At 63.0% G+C, this 21,213-nt stretch overlaps 1 protein-coding gene across 2 annotated transcripts; it reads left to right on the top strand.

Annotated features, from left to right (window-relative positions):
• The first annotated feature begins 115 nt into the window (after positions 1-115).
• RABL6 (RAB, member RAS oncogene family like 6) lies at positions 116-19,794 on the top strand. 2 transcript variants are annotated; one of them, XM_082656083.1, is made up of 16 exons: positions 116-449; positions 6,372-6,506; positions 7,729-7,776; positions 10,045-10,097; positions 11,006-11,097; positions 11,226-11,366; positions 11,897-12,002; positions 13,473-13,576; positions 15,666-15,985; positions 16,159-16,309; positions 16,920-16,973; positions 17,158-17,370; positions 17,452-17,674; positions 18,031-18,202; positions 18,981-19,039; positions 19,138-19,794. In XM_082656083.1, exons 1-16 carry the CDS (start codon positions 320-322, stop codon positions 19,327-19,329), a joined length of 2,193 nt encoding a protein of 730 aa, XP_082512209.1. In that variant the 5' UTR covers positions 116-319; the 3' UTR covers positions 19,330-19,794. The 2 variants fall into 2 exon arrangements, with proteins under 2 accessions (XP_082512209.1, XP_082512210.1); XM_082656084.1 differs by lacking the exon at positions 16,920-16,973.
• The last annotated feature ends 1,419 nt before the right edge of the window (positions 19,795-21,213 follow it).

The raw sequence follows: 21,213 nt of genomic DNA, 5'->3' as shown, positions 1-21,213 counted from the left end.
CGTAGCCGCACGCCCCGCGACCGCAGCGCTCTGCGCACGCGCACCCCTCCGCGCGCCGCACTCCTGTGGCCCTCGCGGTGCCCCGTAGCCGCGCGCCCCGCCGAGCCGGCGCCAAGATGGCGGCGCTGACGAGTGCAGAGCGGCCGCGCCGGGGTCCGCGGGGGACGAAGCTGATCCTCCGCGGCTGAGCCCCTGAGCCGCCCTCGAGGCAGGCGCCCAGTCGCCGGGGCCCGGGACATGGTGCGATCCGCGCCGCGCAGCCGCCGCCGCTGCCGCTGAACTCGGGAGCCGCGCCGGGCTCGGACGTGGGAGCGGGAAGATGTTTTCCGCGCTCAAGAAGCTGGTGGGGTCGGAGCAGGCTCCGGGCCGCGACAGGAACATCCCGGCTGGGCTGCAGTCCATGAACCAGGCGCTGCAGAGGCGCTTCGCCAAGGGGGTGCAGTACAACAGTGAGTGTAGCCCGGCGTGGGGTTCCTGCGGGGGCACGTGGAAAGTGGGGGCACGGGTGCAGCGGGCGCCGTCCCGCAGGGTCCGCAGGCCCCAGCCGCGCCGTCCAGGACTTGTGGTAACCGGGGCGGGCCTCGCCCGGGAAGCGCTGGGGGACCCGTCGCGCTCCGAGGGCCTCGCCGTCTGTGTGCAGGTGAGCTGAGCCCTTACCTGTGCCGGGCACGTTGCGGGTGCCCCAGGGGCGTTCCCTTGGGGTTGGGAGGTGATGCGGGCCGGAGAGGAGGTCCTAGAGGACCCCAGGGCCAGAAGGTGGACTCCTCGGCCCGCGGCGCTCCCCTCTGACCTGTGGGTCATTCCCGAGGAATGCTGGCACTGTGGGACATTCGAGTGAAATTGGTCTAGGCGGTTCCTGGTGCGTCTGCGGTACCCTCATTGGCCCAGGTGACCTCGTCTAAGAGGGATTCTTACATAACGTGGGGAGAGTCTGTGGTGTATGACGCTTCTTAAAGTGGGTGGTGGAGCTCTCCATCCATGAACCGTGGGGTCACCCGCAAGAGAAGAGAGCGGAGGACTCCGCCGGCTTCGGTAGTTTGAGCTATGGGATTTTTCTTTGTAGACTTCGAACCCCGTTTGAAGACGGAATGTCAGCTACACCGCACGCTCTTGCCCCCCCCCCTTTTTTTAAAAAAGAAGCATTTGTAAGGGATATATTTAGAAAAGCTCCAGAAGGCACAGGCTCTTACTCTCTTACTTGTTATTGTAGAGATTTCTTTTCTCCTACGGGAAAGAGGAGTTATTTACCAGATGCCCTGAAAGCCCAGGTCGTTTCCAGTCCTCAGTTATAAATTATGTAAATTGTGTAGCTCCTAGAGGCTGACCGTCCTCTTGACCTCTTTAAAGTTTTTCCATCTTGCTGGCTTTTTGCTAGCGGTATTTAAAGATTTTTTAATGTTGTTCTCTGCTTTTAAATTGTTTTCCTTTTTAAGTATTTCTATATATTGCTACAAGATACTGGACATTCCTCCCTTTGCTACTTTCAGGGGAGCCTTTCAGTCTCTGTGATGACCCAGATTTTGGTAACAATGTACCATATTAAGAAACTGATTGGAAAGACTTTGGATTTAAAAGAGGGATCGTTTTGCATGTATTTTACCCAATTTTGTGTGTATTTCTCTCACATTCCAAGAAGAGGATAATAGTAAGTCAAAATACTCATTTACACAAGTCTTTACAATCCACCTTTGGTTCCCTTATTTAATTTTACTATTTATGGTATTATTTTTTAAAACTTAATCTTAGTCCTTTGGAAACTGGACCTGAAAAATGTTCACCTTTGGAAAAGCACTCCCTGGTGGGCACACCCCCTGGTCCTGGGTGGGCGGGAGTAAAAAGTAGAAAGGATGGGGCTTCCCTGGTGGCGCAGTGGTTGAGAGTCCGCCTGCTAATGCAGGGGACACGGGTTCGTGCCCTGGTCCGGGAGGATCCCACATGCCGCGGAGCGGCTGGGCCCGTGAGCCATGGCCGCTGAGCCTGCGCGTCCGGAGCCTGTGCTCCGCAACGGGAGAGGCCACAACAGTGAGAGGCCCGAGTACCGCAAAAAAAAAAAAAAAAAAGTAGAAAGGACATTGGAGTCCTTCCAGAGAAGAGACCCGCCTCAGGAAGTTGGGGAGGGGGGGCAGATTCTGATCTGGAACAAAATGAACGAAAGGTGGTGCAGTTGAGAGAAACGGGGTGCTGTGCCCACAGGACATTTCAGGGTGATGCTGCCCCTGTAGTTGGCTAATACTGCAGTTTTGAAACTTTAAAATTTTTTTATTAGTCAGTAGAATAGAACATTTCTAATATTTATTTCCCCAAACATCTTACTTAGGAGAGCAAACCAGCAATACGATAGTTATAGACTCAGGACTTTTATGGGTGAGAATTGATGATTGTCTCTTACAGAACCTTGTCCTCCTGGGGCAGACAAGTCGTTTTCTTTTAAATTGCTATGACGATGAGAAGTGACACCCATGCAGAGTCCCAGCATACACATCCCGTTTAGAATCAAAACCCAAATGAGACATTGGACGTTGTCCTTGGTTTGGAAGTCATTCGCGTGTTAAGTGGAAGGATGCTACCTGTGTTGGTCTGCTCTTTCTACCCGTGTTGGGTCCAGTGAGGAGGCCCGGTCTTGTGCGTTTCGTCCAGAGTGCCCTTGCTCCAGGCTGCATTCCTTACTGAGAAGGCCTCCAGACGCTGGGACAGCCAGAGTCCTGGCCAGTCGGATTTCAGTGCTAGCACTTAAAATGGAGTTAAACACCTCCTTGCCAAGAAACCTTTGAAAGGCTGGTTTCTGGGTAAGAGAGCTTTTTCTCTCGGAAATAAACAGCTGTGTTTGGCAAACTATTTGACCTGCCCCAGCAGGGCCGATTTGCAAATTCCCGAGCCTTTGCTGCCCGTGATCTGCCACGTTTTCATTTATAGGTTTTCCTTCCCTAGCGTTCATTTACTTAGCAAATATTTACTGAGCGTAGATCAGTGAAAACCCAGACGGCAGTCTCTGCCTTGTGGAGCTTCCATTCTAGTGGGGGTGGAAAGGCAGACTGTGGGCACTAAGCATGATGAGGCGGTAACCACATCACCCATCTGAAGGGTGGAGGAATGGAGCAGGGTGGGGGCTGGGGTTGGGACTTTACGTAGGTCAGAGCGGGCCTCGTGGAGAAGGGCCGAGGGGTCACAGCGGAGCGAGATCAGGAGAGAAGCACGGGGGGCCAAGCCGCAGAAGTGCGGCCCTCACACCGTCCTGGGGACTCTGTGAACGGGACACCTCAGAGGGCTCTGAGCAGAGGAGCCGCTGCTGCGGTGGGGGTGAGGGGCTGCCCAGGAGGAGGTGGCCAGCTGGGCGTGTGTCTAGTGACCCCTGCTGGTGGTACGGAGAAAGGGCATCGCTGGATTTCAGTTGTGCCTCCTGCAGAGTGATTGATTGCATCATTTGCATCCAAGATAAACCACTTTTTTTATTGTATGAAAACACAAAAACGAGATTCCCGATCTTGCAGGAAACGTGTGGCAGTGTGAGTGAATTACTGTTGAATCGGAGTAGAAGAGATTCTTGGGTCTTCTGCGTTGTAGCTTTGCTTAGAATGAAAGAAAAGACGTAGAATAGAAATAGAGTTATTCTGTTTAGTAAAACGCCTGGCGTAAAGCGCCACGTGCTTCCTAAGTAAGGGCTCCTCGTCGCTTCTTGGGAGAATCTTAATTACAGGTTTTTCAGTGGATCACTTATTTAGCTTATCTGAGCCAGTGTCCAAGGTTCTGAGATTGATTGGACTTTTTAATTTAAAAGTAGAGGCCAATTCCTTTTTTTAATGGATGAAAGCAGGTCATTTTATTTATTTCTGACGTTGTACGGTTTCTTCTAATTAACTTTTTTGAAGAGTAAATTGCAAATTTTAAAAGGATTTCAGTTGAAGAGAGAGAAAATTAAGACTTTTCATTCTCAAAACAATAGAAAACAAATATCAATACATGTTAAAATTGGTAAAGATATAAAAGAAGGAAGCAGTTCTAAGATTATATCAAGACTCTGGACAGACAAGCCGTGTTTGAAAAAAGAACCAAAGAGACCCTGCAGAAATGAAAGAGCACGGTCACGCAAACAAAAAGCCGGCCGGTGGGCGAAGCAGCGTAATAGCTGAAGGTGGAGTTGGCACCTGGCAGGGGGATGCGGGCCCAGAACTGAGCGATGCCCACACACACGTGATCTGAGTCTCAGAAGGAAAGAATAGCAGGGGTGGAGAAGAGGTAGTTACTGCAGAAATGCAGGCTAGGACTTCCCGGAGTTCCCGGAGTACGTGAAACTCCAAGAAACCCAAGGCCAGGGCTTTCAGACTCCCAGAGTTGGACACATCATGGGAATTTCAGGACAGCAAAGTCAAAGAGGAGAATTGTAGAAGCGACCAGTGCAAGCAGAGGGACAGCCAGGAGCCCGACAACACGCCGACGGTGATGGTGGCGGAGACGTTGCTGTGGGGAAGTCCCGGTCGGCCTAGAAATCTACGCCAAGTGAGCGCGTGCGATTAAGCCCCTCTCCGGCCTCAGCGGGACGGTTGCTGTGCGAAGGCTCCTGCTGAGATAAGTCCCGGAGGAGGCACTCCAGACAGGTGGAGAGGGGGCTCGGGAGATGGAGGAGGTTTGCAAGGCACAGGTCAGCACGGGAATGGGTGAACAAGCATCGTGACGACCGTGGGGAGCGCAGGAGGAGGAGCCAGATGCTAGCAATCAGCGTGTAACCCACGATGGCGCTGACCAGAGTGTGTTTAAGTGGGAGCCGAGGACACGTGTTAACTTCAGGCTTCACTGCAGCAGAGGTGTGTGTTAAAGATTTAAGAAAGGAAATAGATCTCAAACCCTCCAAATAAATACCAGGCAAAAGGGGAATTAAAAAAACCCTCGTCCAACGTGAAAGAGGCAGAAAAGAGGGGAGGGAGCCCCGGCAGTGACTGGAAATGACCGCACGTGGCGGAGGGGGTTACCCGCCGCTGTTGGCAACCAGGGAATGAGAACAGGCAGACGCACCAGTGAAAGAGAGACTGCGATTTGATTTCTTTCTGGCTGTGTGATGTGTAAGAGACACGTCCAACACACGATGGCATAGAAAGGTCGAAAGCAGGGTCGTGGAACCACGCGGTGGGTCAGTATCAGCCGTGAGGAAGCCGCACCCGTGGGGTCCTCGTGCCGGAGCTGTGGGGACTCACGCTGGGCGCGGGTCAGACAGCCGGCCGGGCGAGAGCAAGACTCAGTGAAGAGCAGGCGTCTGCGCCCAGCCCCGCTCACACCAAGGAGCCTTCCCAAAACCGACCGTCTGAGCAGACCCCGAGGGTACGTGCCATGGAAACCACATTCTGGGGCCACCGTGAGCCAGACTGGATGGGAATAACGAAAAGGACAACTTTCCGGGGGAGCTTAGAAATATTTCTCAGTAATTTATGGGTCAGAGGAGTATCTGTAATCCAGTGACAATGAACAGCCCACACGCTTGTGCTGGTCGACCCGAGAGTACGGTGTGAAACCCAGGAGAAACCTCAAGAAAGAAAGGAAGTAAACGACAAAGAAAAACGCAGGAGCAAGTGCTTTCTAAGAAGGGTCCGTGGAGGCGTCCAGCAAAACACACAGGGTGTGTGTGCGTGACTGGTCAAGTAGACGAGCCTCTGGGAAGGTTAATTAAAAAGACAAAACAAATACCAGGGAGGATGAAGAGTACGCAGCAGCAACCACGAAGCCTGGAACATAAGGTGTCACGGACGACTTTGTGCCAGACGTTGAAAACTTAGAAGACGGCGCCCTACAGGACGACCGGGTGAGAAACACGGAGACCACGCCGGCCCTGCCCGGTGCCCGGTGCCAGTGGGGGAGACGCTGCCCCCAGCCCTCCACGTGCACACGCTCCTAAACACCGGCTGAGTAAGCAGAGTAGAGTCCAGGTTTCCTGTTGTCATCCCAGATGTGGTCTTGAGGAGCCCTGCGTCCTGCAGAATCCTGCCCCGAAGATGCCAGGGCTCTGGGAAAGGAGGGTAGGAGCGGATGTGGGAATCGTGGGGCCTGCAGAGGTGAGCACAGCCTGCCCCAACCTGCCCCACGGGCACCCAGCTCTGGAGCACTGCGTTCCCGAGTGCAGAGTCCCGAGGTCGACCACCTGCCCCGGAGGAAGTCCGTCGGGGGCCTGGGGGAGAGCAGGGCTGCCGGTGCCCCGAGGGAGCGAACGTGTGCCCACGGCCTCGTCCCTCCGGGGGGTCCCGGCCAGCCCACCTCACCCAGCTCTCCTGGCTCGCCAGCCACACTGGCCACGTCTGCGCACGAGAAGCCATGCGTGGACCCGCTCGGGGGATGAAAGTTTGCCTTTTGCCTTGACTGTGTGCCTCATCTGTGCTTTCTCCCCGCAGTGAAGATCGTGATCCGAGGGGACAGGAACACGGGCAAGACAGCCCTGTGGCACCGGCTGCAGGGCAAGAAGTTCGTGGAGGAGTACATCCCCACGCAGGAGATCCAGGTCACCAGCATCCACTGGAGCTACAAAAGTGAGGCGGCGGGGGCGGGGCAGGGCCTGCTGGGTGGGGCCTTCCTCCCGTCGCCCGCCCCCAGCCTGGGGTCGCCACAGGAACACCGCACACGCGTGAACTCGGGGGCTCATCAGAGCCGCTTTGGGGTGGCCCTGAAGTCCCCTGTCCTGTGGGAGACTCGGTCCACCTGGGGAGCGGGGCCAGAGGCCCGGAGCTTCGGACGTCCCAGGGGCAGAGCCTCCGGGCAGGGAGCGTCCCGGCCACAGCGCGTGCTGGGCCGCGGCAGACAGAGGCCCCTTGGGCCTTGGAGCCCGGCTCTCGGCGGCAGTTGTGAGGTGCCGTCCCCACGGGGTCCTGGGAGGGCGTTTGTTGGCGAGGCTGCCTGATGGGCAGAACACACCTGGCGGCCACCCAGCCGGAGGCAGAATGGCAGGCACCTTCACTCCGCGCCTGGGGACAGCGGCCACGGGGCGCCCTGCTGGGAGGGAGCGAATCCACTCTGCGTGCCCAGGAGCCAGAAAGCAAAAGCCCTTTGAGCCATTTTAAACCTTCCTTTTCGCTGAAAAAAAAATCCAGCGGGCCAACAGCAGGACACACGGGCCTTTGTAGACATTCCGGCTCGCTCCTAGGGACGGCCAGGCCGCGACACAGGACAGCTGTGTGCATTCGTGCTGCCCTGCCCACCAGCTGCACAGGGAAGCCTCCCCCCCAGGGCACCCCTTCCCGGTCTGGGTGAAGTTGGCGGGGACAGCGCACTTCTTGTGCCCTGCAGCTTGGTGGCAGGTGCCCGGCAGTTCCCCGCCTCTCCCCTTTCCCCACGGAATCCCTGGGGTGGTGGGTGGACCTGCTGACAGCCCGGGCACGTGCACAGGCCCTGACGCCAGACTGGCCCATCCCAGAGCCTGCTGCCCTGGCCCCCCGCAAGCAGCGGAGCCGAGGCCTCTACCAAGGAGCAGGGCAGAATCACGGGGACTGGGCCTTCCCGCAGAAGCCGGGGGCCAGCGGGGGCCGGGTTCAGGCTGGGGGCGAGCCTGCCCCAGGGACCCTTCGGGATACGGGGTCGTGTCAGCGGAGGAGGTGTCCAGATTGTTCCCTGCCTTCCAGGGAGGGGTGTCCTGGGCACAGCACCCGCCAGCCTGGGCGGGGAGGCACCGAGTGGGGACAGTGACATCCGCGTGGCCCATCTTTGGAACCGGAAGTTCACACTGGATGCTCATCTTACTGTTTCCCCCTATTCTAGCCACTGATGATATCGTGAAAGTTGAAGTCTGGGATGTGGTTGACAAAGGTAAGTCAGGTCCTTCTGTGAGTGTGCTTTTCTCTTCGAGCTTTGCTTGTGCTGTGGAGGAGAACAGCTGTCCTCTCTCCCTCGCTGGCGGCCCCTCCTCTGCCGCCTCCTGGCGCCTCGTTCCCTTGACTCTGGTTCCTGGGCACAGGGGCCGTCGGAGGCCTGGCTCTGTGCTGAGCGTGCCGTCGGGCTCGGGGTGTGTGGTCCAGGATGGAGCGCCCGGTGCTGCCCAGTCGGGGCACCGTGGTCTTTGCTCTTGAAACACCTGTTCCACCCACTTGAGCTGAGCACGTGGCCATGGAGGGTAGACAGGACCACACCCAGAGGCTCTGTGGGGCTGTTCAGGGAGCCCTTCCTGCAGCACCATGGGTGTGGCAGCCCACTTGTCCCTGCCCCTGGGCCCAGGGCCAAGGGTCCTTGGCTTCTGAGGTGGCTTGAGCCTTCGGGGACCCCAGCACGCACACAGACCCCAAACGGCCGTGCCTGTGAGCAGCAGGCGGGCCGGGGTGGGGGCGTGGCACGTTCGCCCCCAGCGTCTCATCCCATTCATCTCCTCCTCGCACACAGGCCACAGGCCCCTCCTGTGTGATGCTCCTGTTCCTTCCTGGGGCCAGTGCCCTGTGCACACCGTGGTCTGGCCTCGCAGCTTTGACCTCCGACCCCCAGGCCCAGCCTCGGACCCCGCAGGCCTGCTATAGCTCCTCCCGTCCTTCAGGGACAAAGGGACGTTGTCTTCTACGAGCTTGTGATTTCTGGTGCAGGACACGCACTCTCTCCTACACCACGTTCTTTGGAGGTGGGTTTGGGTCCCGAGGACCCATCGAGCCAGGTGAGGACGCTGCTGCCCTGAGCCCGAGCGCCATGCTGGGGCTACTGCCCCCAGGATGCCTTAAACCCCACAGGGCCTGGAGGGGCCTCGTGCTCCAGAGCGTGCTTGCACTGCGTCCTGTGTGCGTGTGGCCGGGTAGCACTAGGAAGCAGCCCCTTGCAGCCCAGCCACCATCCCGGATGTGAGGGGGAGCCGTCGCTCGGGCCAGGCTGCCCTCCGTGCCCCGGCACATCCCGCACCCCTGCCCCGCGTGCCTGGCTCCGACTCCCTGGGTCTGCACTCATTCGGGACAGGATGCACATGTCCAGAATGGGCTCTGTCTTTGCTGACGGGACCCCTTCCATGCAGCAGCATGTCGTGTCTTCAGTGCGGGGAACGACCTCATGGTACAGAGGCAGGCACTGCCCTGTTCTGGGAACCTCCGAGCACCCCACTTCCCGCCCATGGAAGGGCAGTGATGGGCTGGCCACAGTTCCCTGGGTGGCTGTTCACCACAGAGCTCCTTGCGGCGTGGAGAGGAGGCTTGCTCGTGTGCTGGCGGCCAGGGGCAGGGGCAGCATTCTGTATGAGCATCCAGCATCCCCACGGCTCCGTCATCTGGTGTCATCTGCAGAGTGGGAAGGAAACGTGCCTTCTCTACCACCCTGACTGGTCCCCTGTTGGACACGGTCCGAGGCTCGTCCACAGCAGCAAAGGGCATCGAGTTGGAGGGGGGTGGCAGCGGCTGAGAGATGGTGCCCCTCATGGCGGGCGTGGGCGCGGCGTAACTCTGGCTGCCCGGCCCTCCTCCCAGGAGCACCGGCCCAGGTTCCGCTCTGCTCGCAGCTGGGTGGTGGTGGCACGTCCTGGGCTTTGGCCACACCTGTCGGCAGTCGTGGTGCTCGGGCCTCGACCCCATGGCCCCAGGCATCCACTGGGAGGGCGCGAGGTGGCCAGCGTCCGTTGAGCTGGGGCACCTCCAGAGACGGGATCAGAGGGTGGTGAGAGGTTCTGGGAGAGGCTGTGGAAGAGGCAGAGGGCGGCCTTCTAATAAACGAACCCCGGTTTGTTGGTTTCACCTAGCCCGCTGCTCTGAGACTGAGGGCCCCAGGACCCTAGGGTGACGAGTGGTCCTTTCTCCCCTGTCAGAAATGTCTGAGATGGAGGGAAGGGAGGCTGGGCATGGGAGCTCTTACTGCTCAGGTGGTTCCACGGCTTCCTGGCCCCAAGCCCAGCTCGTCCACCCTCAGCACCGGCTCAGGGAGCCTCCGTGGCCTCCCTGGGGTCCTGGCCAGGTCCTGCCCTAGGGTCCCGGCGGCTCCAACCCCAGCCCGTAAGGCACCTACTGGAGGCGGGGGCAGGGGCATGGGGGGCAGTGGGACACAAGGAGGGGCTGCTACCCCCTCAGGCCATCCTTGGGCCCAGCATTTCCACCCCGTGACTTTGTGTCTTTTCTTAAGGAAAATGCAAGAAGCGAGGCGATGCCTTGAAGATGGAGAATGAACCCCAGGAGGTGAGCTGCGTCTGTTCCCACGTGGCCCACTCTTTCGGGTGGGGGGTTGTGAGCAGGCATCTGTTCTTCAGACCCCTCTGCCTCCCGCCTGGCCTGGCCCTCCTGAGGACTCCATCTGTGCTGGTGGACTCAGTGGCCACTCCCGTGCTGCCCTTGGTCGCGTTGGGGTGGCTGGGGTCACCTGAGCTGCTGCTCTGTGTCAGGGATGCCCGCCAGACCCTACTTGGAGTTGGGGTGACCTGAGAGGTATTTAGGTGAAGTGGCCAAATTTTATATCCGTGTTACAAAGGCCTCAGCCATTAAAAGCATAGGCACACCTTCAGGTGTGGCCCCAGGCACACGTGGGCATGAGTGTGGCTCCGAGAGGGCTCTCACCACGGCCGCCACCTCGACACAAAGAATTCAGGGGCCAGCTGCAAAGCTTTCCGACGGCTTCCAAGGGCCCTTCTCTCCGGGTCCTCCCGTCCGTAGACGGCCTCCTGACGGCGGGCAGCCTTTAGGGTTCCCTTTTAGGACAGGAAGATCCAGTGACCGCCTGGCCCAGGTCTGTGTGGTCTTTGTGGGCATGCTGCCACCGCCCCAGCACTGCAGCCCCCCTGGTGTGTGTGCTCTGGGCGGTTCTCTGGGACGCATTTCTTCTGCTCCGTTGTCCCAGAGTGGAGCGTCTGTGAGCCCCAAGGTCGGGACGCCGCCGCCGGCCACTGCGGGAGACCCTCAGCCGAGGGCAGGCACGGTGTGGCTCCACCCCAGATAACCTTGCGTCTATGTTTCTTTTTCCCAAAATGAAAATAGCCATTGTCTTTTCAGTTGTAAAAGTCCTGTTCAGCCTTTCCCAGGAGCTGGCAGGTGCGCGCCTGTGGGACCTGGCCTGGGGCACCGTCTCTGAGGCCCGATTCCCCCATCCCTAGGCGGAGTCCGAGATGGCCCTGGATGCCGAGTTCCTGGACGTGTACAAGAACTGCAACGGGGTGGTCATGATGTTCGACATCACCAAGCAGTGGTGAGGGCGCTGGCCCACTCAGTGCTTCTTGAGGGCTGGCCGTGGGCAGTGTGCATGCTGGCCATTCAGCCACGCTGTTCCCTGGGGCGGAAGCTAAGGCGGGTCTCTCCCCACATGCGCCTCCCAAGGACCTTCAACTACATTCTCCGGGAGCTTCCCAAAGTGCCGACGCACGTGCCTGTGTGCGTGCTGGGGAACTACCGCGACATGGGCGAGCACCGCGTCATCCTGCCCGACGACGCGCGAGACTTCATCGACAGCCTGGACAGGTGGGCGCCAGCTCGCAGGCGCAGCTGCCGCGGTCGGCCCGTCCGCCTGGGACGCTCCTGCTTGCGCCCTCCTCTGCCTCGAGCCCTGGCCGCCCACCCAGCTGCACAGCCCCGGGTCCCCAGGTGCGCCAGCTCCCCCGGCTTCCCCGCCCCGCCTGGCCCGCACCCTGCCCCTCCGGGATGCGGACGCAGACCTGGAGGGCGGGGTGTGGGTGGGCACCTGGCTTCCTGGCACCGAGCAGCCCCAGGTGCCAGGTGGGGGCGGCCTCCCTCCCTCTCTGAGGCCGGGGCCGGGCACTGGGGATGGTGCCTCGAGGTCCTGCCGGGCAGGCAGGCAGCACCTTCCTGGTCCAGGCATCCCCTGGTGGGCGCCCGGCTAAGCAGAGCCCTCTGAACTTCAGGTCTCCGCCTGTGGACCATGAGCCCGTCACCCACAGGAGGCGACTCAGCCCTGCAAGGGGGTGCTGGGGCCAGGCCACGCTGCCCGCTGCCACCACCGTGTCTCACGTCTCCGTGCTTTTCACGAACAGGCCCCCAGGGTCTTCTTACTTCCGCTACGCCGAGTCCTCCATGAAGAACAGCTTCGGGCTCAAGTACCTGCACAGGTTCTTCAACATCCCATTCCTGCAGCTCCAGGTGAGCCCTGCCGGCAGGGTGCAGGGCGTGGGGCTTGGATCTGCCAGGGCCGCTGTGGCGCAGGGACGGGGCCCGAGCGGGCGGGCAGCTTGGTGGTTTGGTTGGAGCGAGGCCGTCGGTTAGGATGCCGTGTGCGGATGCTGGCGGCCCCTGGATGGCCCACCCTGTCCCCTCCCCTTGCCTGGTGGTCTGGGACCTGGGCCTTTCTGGAGCCACGGACCCACCAGCTGCGGGAGAACATGGGTGTCCTTGCATGTTCTTCCCGGGAGCTGCGACCCTCTGCGCTGACCCCTGCTGGGGCCCTCGTGTGTCCGTCCTCACCGAGGAGGTGCACTCGGCCCCGGCACCCAGATCAGGACGCCTCGGATCTTCCCTGTGGCCGTGCCGCTGTGTCCCCGCTGTGGACCTGGCCCCTCTCTGGCGACAGGTGCCGGGATGGGCCCGAGAAGCCCCTGCCTGGGCCCCGCCTACCGTGCAGCCCTTTGCTCTTGGTGCTACCGACCTTCGTATGTGGGAACAGCTGTCGGCTGGCAGAGAGCGCAGAGGGTTCCGTGCCCCGGTTCAGTTCCCCGATTGCAGCCTCACGTTTCCACGTGTTCCCATCAAGACCACAGAGCCAGGCTTTGTCGGCACCTCCCGCCGGCCCTCTGTCCTGGGCCCCACCCAGCCCACCCCACACGTGGTGGTCACTCTTCCGCGGCTGCGCTGGGCTGTGACAGTTCTTCAGACGTGCCTGGCTCAGGGTCTGTCTGACCTCAGATGGGTGATGGGCTTTTGTGCGCGAGACCCCAGAGGTGACTGCCCTGCTCATCACACGGCGGGGACACGTGTCACCCACGCGGCTTGTCACTGGGACGTTGACCCGTGGCCCTTCTCCAGAAGGATGTGGAACTTACTCGGGCGAGCGGCTCTTTCCTTTCCTCTCGCCTTCTTTTGACGGGATGAGGCCTCTGCAGGCCAGGGCGGCGGGCGTTTTCAGGGTGTCCGGACCTCGCAGACGTGCTGGCCACCCTTTCCTGGGTGTTGATCCTCGTCGCCTGAAGGAGTCCCTTTAACCTTCTGTCCAAGTAAAACGTGCACACAAATCGCGGGAAAACGCCCGCAGCGTGGGTTGGGGGGTGGCGTCGGGCAGGATGGAAGCTGGAAGCCGCTGCTGGTCCTGAGCCTGGGGCTGGCAGGAAGCGCGTGGTTTGCAGCAAGTGTTGGGGCTTCTTACACTTTGGGGTACCTTGTGTGAACAGGGCGCTGTCTCTCTGGGCGGTTCGCTCGCATCACGACCTCTGCCCCTGGAGCCCTGCAGAGCAGCCGAGGCATCGTGCCCCCCTGGGCGAGGCCGTGCGGGCTCCCGGCTCCAGGCACTCAGCTTCAGGTGGTTTTGTCCATCAAGGGCCCGCCGAGAGGGCCGCCAGGCTGAAGGGGTGGCTCACCGCAGCGACGGTCCCGGCTCAGGTGTCTGCTTCCTTTCTGTAGAGAGAGACGCTGCTGCGGCAGCTGGAGACGAACCAGCTGGACATCGATGCCACGCTGGAGGAGTTGTCCGTGCAGCAGGAGACCGAGGACCAGAACTACGACATGTATGTCGGCCGCGGCTGCCCTCAGCATTTAGACCCTGCAGGCGGGGCTCTGCGGGCAGGTGGCACGTGCACCCTGTGGGCCAGGCCTCCCTCTGAGCTCGGGTGTGCGCTCAGCGGGCCCGCAGCCTGAGTGCCACCCACCCGGGTAGATCTGTCCGCGTGGAGGTGTGTTGCTCAAAGAAATGGAGTCATTTCAGCTTTGAATGTGGTCCAGGCCCCATGGGAAGGGGGTGAGGGTGGCTCTCTCCACGCTGTCAGGCCTCGGCTCTTCTTGGGAAGCAGATACCGGGCTCCTGCTGCCCCTGAGGATGTGAGGTTGGACACCCCAGGGCCCTGCCGCCCCCGCCCACTGGGCACTTCGGGCCCGGCCTGCTTTAACCGGGTGTGATGGGCACACAGCGTGGCCGGCACTTCACGGAGGTGCTTCTGCAGCTGCTGCCCTCAGACAGCTGCGTGCCTTGCGGGGGTGGAGGGAACACGGCGTGCGGGCCCGGTGCGGCTGTAGGCGCTCTAGCTGCCCAGCCCCCGCCTGCCTCTGTCCAGACCGGCCCGCCTGTCGGCCACCTGGCATGCAGAAGGGGGAGCCGCTGACCCAGCCACGTGTCCACCGCAGGCCCCAGCAAGACCGGCCACCCTGGCGTTTTCCAGCCGAGGCCCCGTCCCTGTTTTGACATAGGTTTCCGAGGTTGATGCCAGTGGAGAGAGCTCCTTGACCTTGGGAAGGCGTGTAGGGTGGGAACGAAATCTCCTGGCCCTTGATAGTGGAGGAAGGGGCGTTGTCCTGCCACTTCCAGCAGGACGGCCGAGCGGGCGGGGAGCAGCCCCCGGGCAGGCCCTCCTCTGCCCTCGCAGGGTCTTGGGGCGCCCAGAGCAGGTAGCAGGCCCGTCCGCCTTCCACAGCTCGTGGGGGAAGGCCTAACCCTGAACCACCCCTAAAAACAGCTGCTTCCTTTGTGTTGTTGAATTATCCAAATGTTGGGGCTGGGGGGTGGGGCGCAGGCTGCTGGCCCACCTGTGCTCACGGCCTGGAGCACGGGCTCTGGCTGCGGCCCAGGCAGGACCCTCGCACCTCCCAGCTGCCCCAGAGGGACTCGAGGAAGGGCCTTTGGGTCTCCCGAGAAAGATCCAGCTGCTGGTCCTGGAACAGCGAGAGGGGGGCAGCAGGAGTTATTCTGGGGGGGGTTCACCTGCTCCGTCTGCCAGGCTGGCCTTGCTGTGGATGCCACCCTGGGGCTGACCAGCTCCTGCAAGGTGTTCTCTGACGGAGAGCTTGGGCGCCCGGCATCACCAAGCATAGGGTCCCTGGGGAGGTGGCATCTGGAGCCTCCCCACAGCGTCCGTCCCCAGCCAGCCCCCAGGACCAGGCCACTGGAAGAAGACGGCACCATGGGGGGGCTCGGCTGTGGTGTCCCTGTGACCTCCCCTGAGCAGCTGGGGGACCGGACGAGGTCTGGGGCGGATCCGCTCCCAGCCTGCGCCAGGACCCAGTGCCTTGCCCGTCCTTCCTCCCACCCCCCACCCCCTCACCCAAATACCAACCTAGAGGTGAGGCCGGCTGGCCCGGACACCCCAGCCCCCCGGGACCCCGGCCCACAAGCACAGGCCGGCTCTCCATTCCACACCTTCTGTTTGAAAGCCCACCCCACGGGAGGAGGGCCCTGCTACAGGCCTAGGTGACACCAGGGTCCTCAGTCAGTGGGACGGTCGGGCCCAGGCTGCCCGGGTCTAGGCCCCTCCCTGTCTGGGAGGGTTGCAGCCTGTCCCTGTAGGTGGGTTCTAGAAACAGGGTCAGGGGGCATAGGGCGGGGGCACAGCAAAGCCTGCCTGTCTGCACACGCGCACCCTTCCCCTCGAGGGAAGAGACTCCCAGCCAGTGTTTGTGTTCGCACCTATCACTCCCCGCCCTGGGGGCGCTTGCAGTGTTTGCCACCAGCCTGCGCTGGGAAACCTGGAAAGGCAGGTAGGGGCTCTGAGCCTGAGAGCGGGGACACCCCGTCCCCACCAGCACAGCAGTAGCAGCCTCTGAGGAGCCTCAGAGGAGGAGGCGCGGGGAGGTGGCTTTCTCACCCCTTGCCCTGTTTGCCCCCAGCTTCCTTGAGATGATGGAGGCCCGCAGCCGTGGCCACGCGTCCCCGCTGGCCACCAACGGGCAGAGTCCATCCTCGGGCTCCCCATCTCCTGTGGTGCCTCTGAGTGCAGTGTCCACGGGGAGCTCCAGCCCCAGCACACCCCAGCCGGCTCCACAGCCGCCCCTCCAGGCCCCCTCGGCTTGCCCGGGGCCCCCCTGCCCCTCGGAGGCGCCGCCAGCCCCTGCACACCCCCTGGTCCCCGCGGCACCCCCCCGGCGCAGCATCATCTCGCGGCTGTTCGGGACCTCGCCGGCGGCCGAGGTGGCCCCTTCACCCCCAGGTAGGCCCCAGAAGCAGCCCTCGGGAGGTGGGCACAGGCATCCCAAGTGGGGCACACCCCTGCTGGGCAGGCAGCCCCACAGCCTAGCCACACAGCATCCTGCTTGTGGCCCAGCCTGGGGTGGACCCGGCTGGGCTGGGCGCTGGGCAAGAGTTGGTGCCTGCTGTCCACAGAGCCGGCCCCAGCTTCAGAGGCCCCGGCAAGAGTCCAGAACGTGGAGGACTTTGTTCCTGACGACAGTCTTGACCGCAGCTTCCTGGAGGACGTAGGCCCCCCAAAGGATGAAAAGAAAGTTGGAGCCAAGGTCCCGCAGGACAGTGACAGGTAAGCGCGGGGCCTGGAAGGCAGGCGGGTAGCTGCTGCCGTCCTCAGCCTTGGCCCTCGGCCCGTCAGGTGTGGACTCTGCTGCCTCCCTGGCACTGGGCGGGCGGAGGGGACAGGCACCCCATCTGGGCTCTGGGGACAGAAGCAGAGCTGGGCCTGAGGAGCTGCGGGAAGGGCAGCCTCACACCTGCAGGGAGGGAGCAGGGAGCCGGTGACCCGCCTGTCGGCGGCATCTTCCTCTCAGTGACTTCCTGGGGCTGATGCCACTTGAGAGCCTTGGCCGGGTGGAAGGAGGAACCCTGGGGCCAAAGAGCTGCCGTCAGCTTCTCCCGCAGCAGGTGGCCGGTCAGGGCCGCACGGGAGAGGCTCGAGGCCCGGCGCACTCTCCCTTCCCGGTGCCGAGCCCGAGTGAGGCCCGCCGCTCCGCCTCCACCACCACCGCGTGTCCCAAAGTGCAAAATAGCAGGCCGAAGCCAGCGCTGTGCCCCTGCCACGGGGGGCCCCGCACCCCTCACCCCACCGCCCCACGGGAGGGCACCCACTTCAGGTGTCCACCCGCGGGCCCGCCGTGGCTTCCCGCCGCACAGGGGCATCTCTGTCCTCTCCTCAGCCCACCTCACGCCTGCTCTCCTGTCGACCTCTGCCACAGCTCTGCTGCAGTGTGGTGGGTCCCCTACACGGGACAGCCCCCAAGGCCACCCTCGAAGTGCATCCCCCTTTGCTGCATCCATGCAAGGGTGGACAACCCCGCCGTCAGGGCCCTTGCCTGGCACAGAGCGGCCTGGTGATCAGGGTGGGTGCTCCGTACCCCACTCGTGACCTCTGACTGCCCTGCTTGTCCTTTGCAGTGATGGGGAGGCCCCAGGGGGGAACCCAATGGTGGCAGGTTTCCAGGACGACGTGGACCTTGAAGATAAGCCACCTAGTAGGCCCCTGCCACCCACGGGCCCCATCCCCAGGGAGCACATCACTCCGTCCAGCGAGGAGGAAGAGGTGGCGGCAGGGCACCACGAGGCCACCGTCCTGGCCCCCCAGAAGTGCTCTGAACCAGGGACCAAACGGTATGTTGGGGGTGGGAAGGAAGGGGTGTCCCGCGGGGGAGGGCAGCCTCAGGCTCCGTGACCCTCCTGTGTGTCCTGCAGTTCCTCCACGAAGGCCTCGAGGCCACACCAGGACGCAGCTCCCAAGGCCACAGAGCCCCACTGGCCAGGCGGCACTGAGGGCTCCTCTCCGGGGCTGGAGGACGGGGGGGACAAGCAGGTGTCATCGGAGAGTGACCCCGAGGGGCCTATTGCCGCCCAGATGCTCTCCTTCGTCATGGACGACCCTGACTTTGAGAGTGACTCAGATGCTCAGCGGAGAGCGGTGAGGACCGATCTTGGCACCACGCTGCCTCCGAGTCCAGGGCGAGTGGTGGGTGGGGAATGGCAGAAAGGCACGGGAGGCACGAGAACGCAGCAGGGGTCTCGGGGGGCGTGAGTCAGGGCAGCCTGGCTGAGCCGGGAGGGCTGCCCCGCAGGGGGCTGCGTGTGCCAGGCCCAGGCTGCCCCCGTTCTGGGGAGGATGTGGTGGGGGGCCTCGGCGTCACGGCTGCCCCGCTCGGGCTGTCGTCACTCTGGGTGAGCCCGTGGTGCGGGGCCGGCGCAGGAGCCTCCTTACGGAGTCACGTGACAGGGAACTGGGGAGGGGCTCAGCGGCCCACCTGCCCGCTCCTTCTCCAGGGTGAGTTCCCGGTGCGAGAGGACCTCTCGGACGTGACAGATGAGGAAGCCGGCCCTGTCCAGCCGCCCCCGCCCCCCAAACCCCCTGCCCCCTCCTTCAGACTGAAGAACGACTCGGATCTCTTCGGGTTGGGGCTGGAAAACACAGGCCGCAAGGAGAGCAGCGAGGAAGGTAGCTGCGGGGCGACACGCCTGCCCCTCCCTCCCCATCCAACGGTGTCGGCACTGGTGACTTGTACTGTGTCCCAGCCAGGGGCCATGTTTCTGACCCCCTTACCTGTGCCTTTGAACCTGGGGGCCCCAGAGCACAGGGGCGCAAGCAGCGAGGCCATCCCGCGGGGCCGGAAGCCCAGTTCCTTCTTTTTTCTCTGTCCTGCTTGGGGTTCGGCTGTGTTCTCACGACATCCCAGGCTTTCAGGCCAGGACCAGGCTGGAAGGATGGGCAGCTGAGGCAGCTGACCGAGTGGCCACAGGGGAGGCGTTTGGCGGCGTGGGCAGCGCTGCTGCAAGCTCTTCTGAGCCCTCAGTCCGGCCCTGCGTTGCTGAGCCCCCATGTGCTCCATGACAACCCTGGCCCGCTCCACCGCTCCCTGCCTCATCCCCAGCCTCCACCCTGGGCAGCTCGAGCCCAGCAGCGTCACCTGGGCCGGTCCTGGAACTGCCTCGTCCCCAAAGTGGGGAGGAAAGGACCTTCCTGGGCCTGTCCTGGTGCTGAAGTGTCGGCCCGTCCACAGGAGCGGCTCCTGTTGCCTTTGTAGCCAGGGCCCCACCCAGACCCAGGGCAGAGGCTTGAGGTGCTGGGTGTTCACTCTGGGCTGTGCTCACACTGGGACCCCGGCTCAGGGCCTCTGCTAGACCCGCCCACTCCCAGGCTCACACCAGTCCGGGAGGCCCGGGGAGGGCCTGGCCTCTGGTCCACGGGGAGCTGAGGCTGCGTCTCATCCGTGCAGATAAGGAGGGCAGGCCTCCCTCGAAGGAGAAGAAGAAGAAGAAGAAGAAGGGCAGAGAGGTACACACGCTCCCTGAGCCCTCCCGGGTGCCCCTGGGCAGGGCGGGCCCAGCTCTCCCAGCCCCCGGGTGACGCTGCACGCCCCCCCCCCCCCCCAGGAGGAAGAGAAGGCCGCGAAGAAGAAGAGCCGGCGGAAGAAGAGCAGGGACCAAGCGGAGGACAAGGGTCGGGAGGAGCGGCGGCGGCGGCGGGGCACAGAGAGGCCTGCGGTCGACGAGCTGGAGGCCTTCCTGGGGGGCGGGGCCCCGGGCGGCCACCTCCGCGGGGGCGGCGATTACGAGGAGCTCTAGGCCTGGCGCGCAGACCGCAGGGCGCTCCGCGTGTGCTGGGGGCGCTGGGCCTGCCCTGCGGGGAGGGGCAGCCGGCCCCCAGCGCTTCTCAGGGATGGGACTGAGGCCGAGGAAGCCCGTGAGGCTGTTTGCAGGGTTGGGGCAATGTTCCCGTCGCCCGCCCGGCCCCTGCTTGCCCTCGGCCCGCCGCACGCACTCACCCAGGCCCGCTGCATGCAGCGGCCTCCGCTTCAGCTGCGCCGGCTCTGCAGACGTCTGGTCCCCAGACCCTTGGGGCACCTGTGCGCAGAGGGCAGGCGACGCTGGCGCGTCTCTGGGGGCAGCTCTTTCCAGGCACGGCGACCGGCTTTGCACCCGCACCTGAGCTCGGGCGTGCGCGGGCCAAGCGGGGAGGCCCACAACACTCGTGTTCTTTTGTTGTCCTTGCACACCACTCGGACCATAAAGCTCTCCTGTTTTACTGCGCATCTGTGTATGCTGCTGCGGGGCCCCTGCCCGGCTGGGACGGGCCCACCTGCCCCCAGCCCCCGGTCGGCGTGGGTGGGCAGGAAGGTCCTAGCACCCTACCTTCAGGCCCCGGAGCCCTTTTCCCCTGAGGGATGACTACCCTTGGGGGTAGGAAGCCTCCAGCAGGCCCAGCCCTCCGTGTGCCATGCCCTATCCAGGTGGGACCAGCACGGCCACCATCCTGTGTGCCCGGTCCAGCCCTCTGAGGGCAGCTGTGTGTCCCTGCTCCCACCTGACACCCAACCCTAACCCCACAGGCCACTCCCCGCCAGCTGTCAGCAGGGCCCTGCCCCGCCCGCAACCCCACAGGTGCCCAGAGGACTGCTCCCTCCGAGGGCGTGCAGGCGGAAGCGGGGCCTGGTGGCCGGGCCTCCCCCTCCCCAGTTGCCGTGCCTAGAGAGCTTCGCACCCACGAGGCCGTGGGCCATCGATCAGTGGGCAGGTGTTGGGAGCTGGACCCCAGATACCTTAGGGGCTCCCTTTAGCCCAGAGTTTGTGAGGTCGACTGTCCCTGTAGTACCTGCTAACGTGGGGACCATACTGACCGTACTGCCCAGGGCCCCTCATCTGACGGACCCACAGTGTGGCAGGTCCCGGCCTTCGGAGCCAAGGGCATCGGTGACCTGCTCCTCTGCCAGGTGACCTGCCCCTCTGCCAAGCTAGAATATTTCCTGCTCAGTATCGTGTGTGGGAGGGGCCTGGAGGGAGGCTGTCACCATGCAGTTCATGGGTGTGCAGAGCTGCCCAGAGCAGCAGCAGCAGCCTCTGGACATTGGAGGCGGGGAGCGCAAGAGTGTGCGCTTGCATGGGGAAGCTGGACATCCTGGGGACAGGAGGCTGCAGGCACTACAGGTGGTGCCCATCTGGACCCAGGTACCTGGGGAGGGCTTGGCACCTCCAGCACTGCAGCGCAGAGGCCAGCAGGGCGGGGAGCCGCCCATCTGCTCCTGCCCGGGCTGAACCGAGGCTTGAATTCCGGGAGTTGTCTGCTGTGCGGGCCAGGGCTTGGGCCTTCTCCAGGCTTCAGCTCCAAGGCCTGCCAGGCCACCAGCTGCCCTTGGGCAGGTGTCCTGGAGATGGGGGCTGGCAGGACCGGCCAGGTGCCCCCTGGACCCGGGTCCCCTCGTTAGACCCCAGGCCTGCCCTTGAGGCTGCAGAGAGCCCGTCACCTCGCGCCCAGCCACAGCCCCAACCTGGAGCCAGCGGGGCACACGCGTCCCCGGCCCACGGCGCGGCCCCTTTAAGTGCAGTCCTGCCAGTCGCCATTGGGGGCAGCACTGAGCGGCCCGGCGGCCTCGCGCCGCTGCCTGGAAGCTTCTGCTGGTGCCGGGGACGCGGCGGCAGCGCGGGGGACGGCAGAGCTCGCCGGGCCTGCGC

Source organism: Grampus griseus, assembly GCF_964374135.1.
Source record: "Grampus griseus genome assembly, chromosome: 6".
Classification (NCBI taxonomy): domain Eukaryota; kingdom Metazoa; phylum Chordata; class Mammalia; order Artiodactyla; family Delphinidae; genus Grampus; species Grampus griseus.
This window is presented reverse-complemented; position numbering and strand designations above follow the sequence as displayed.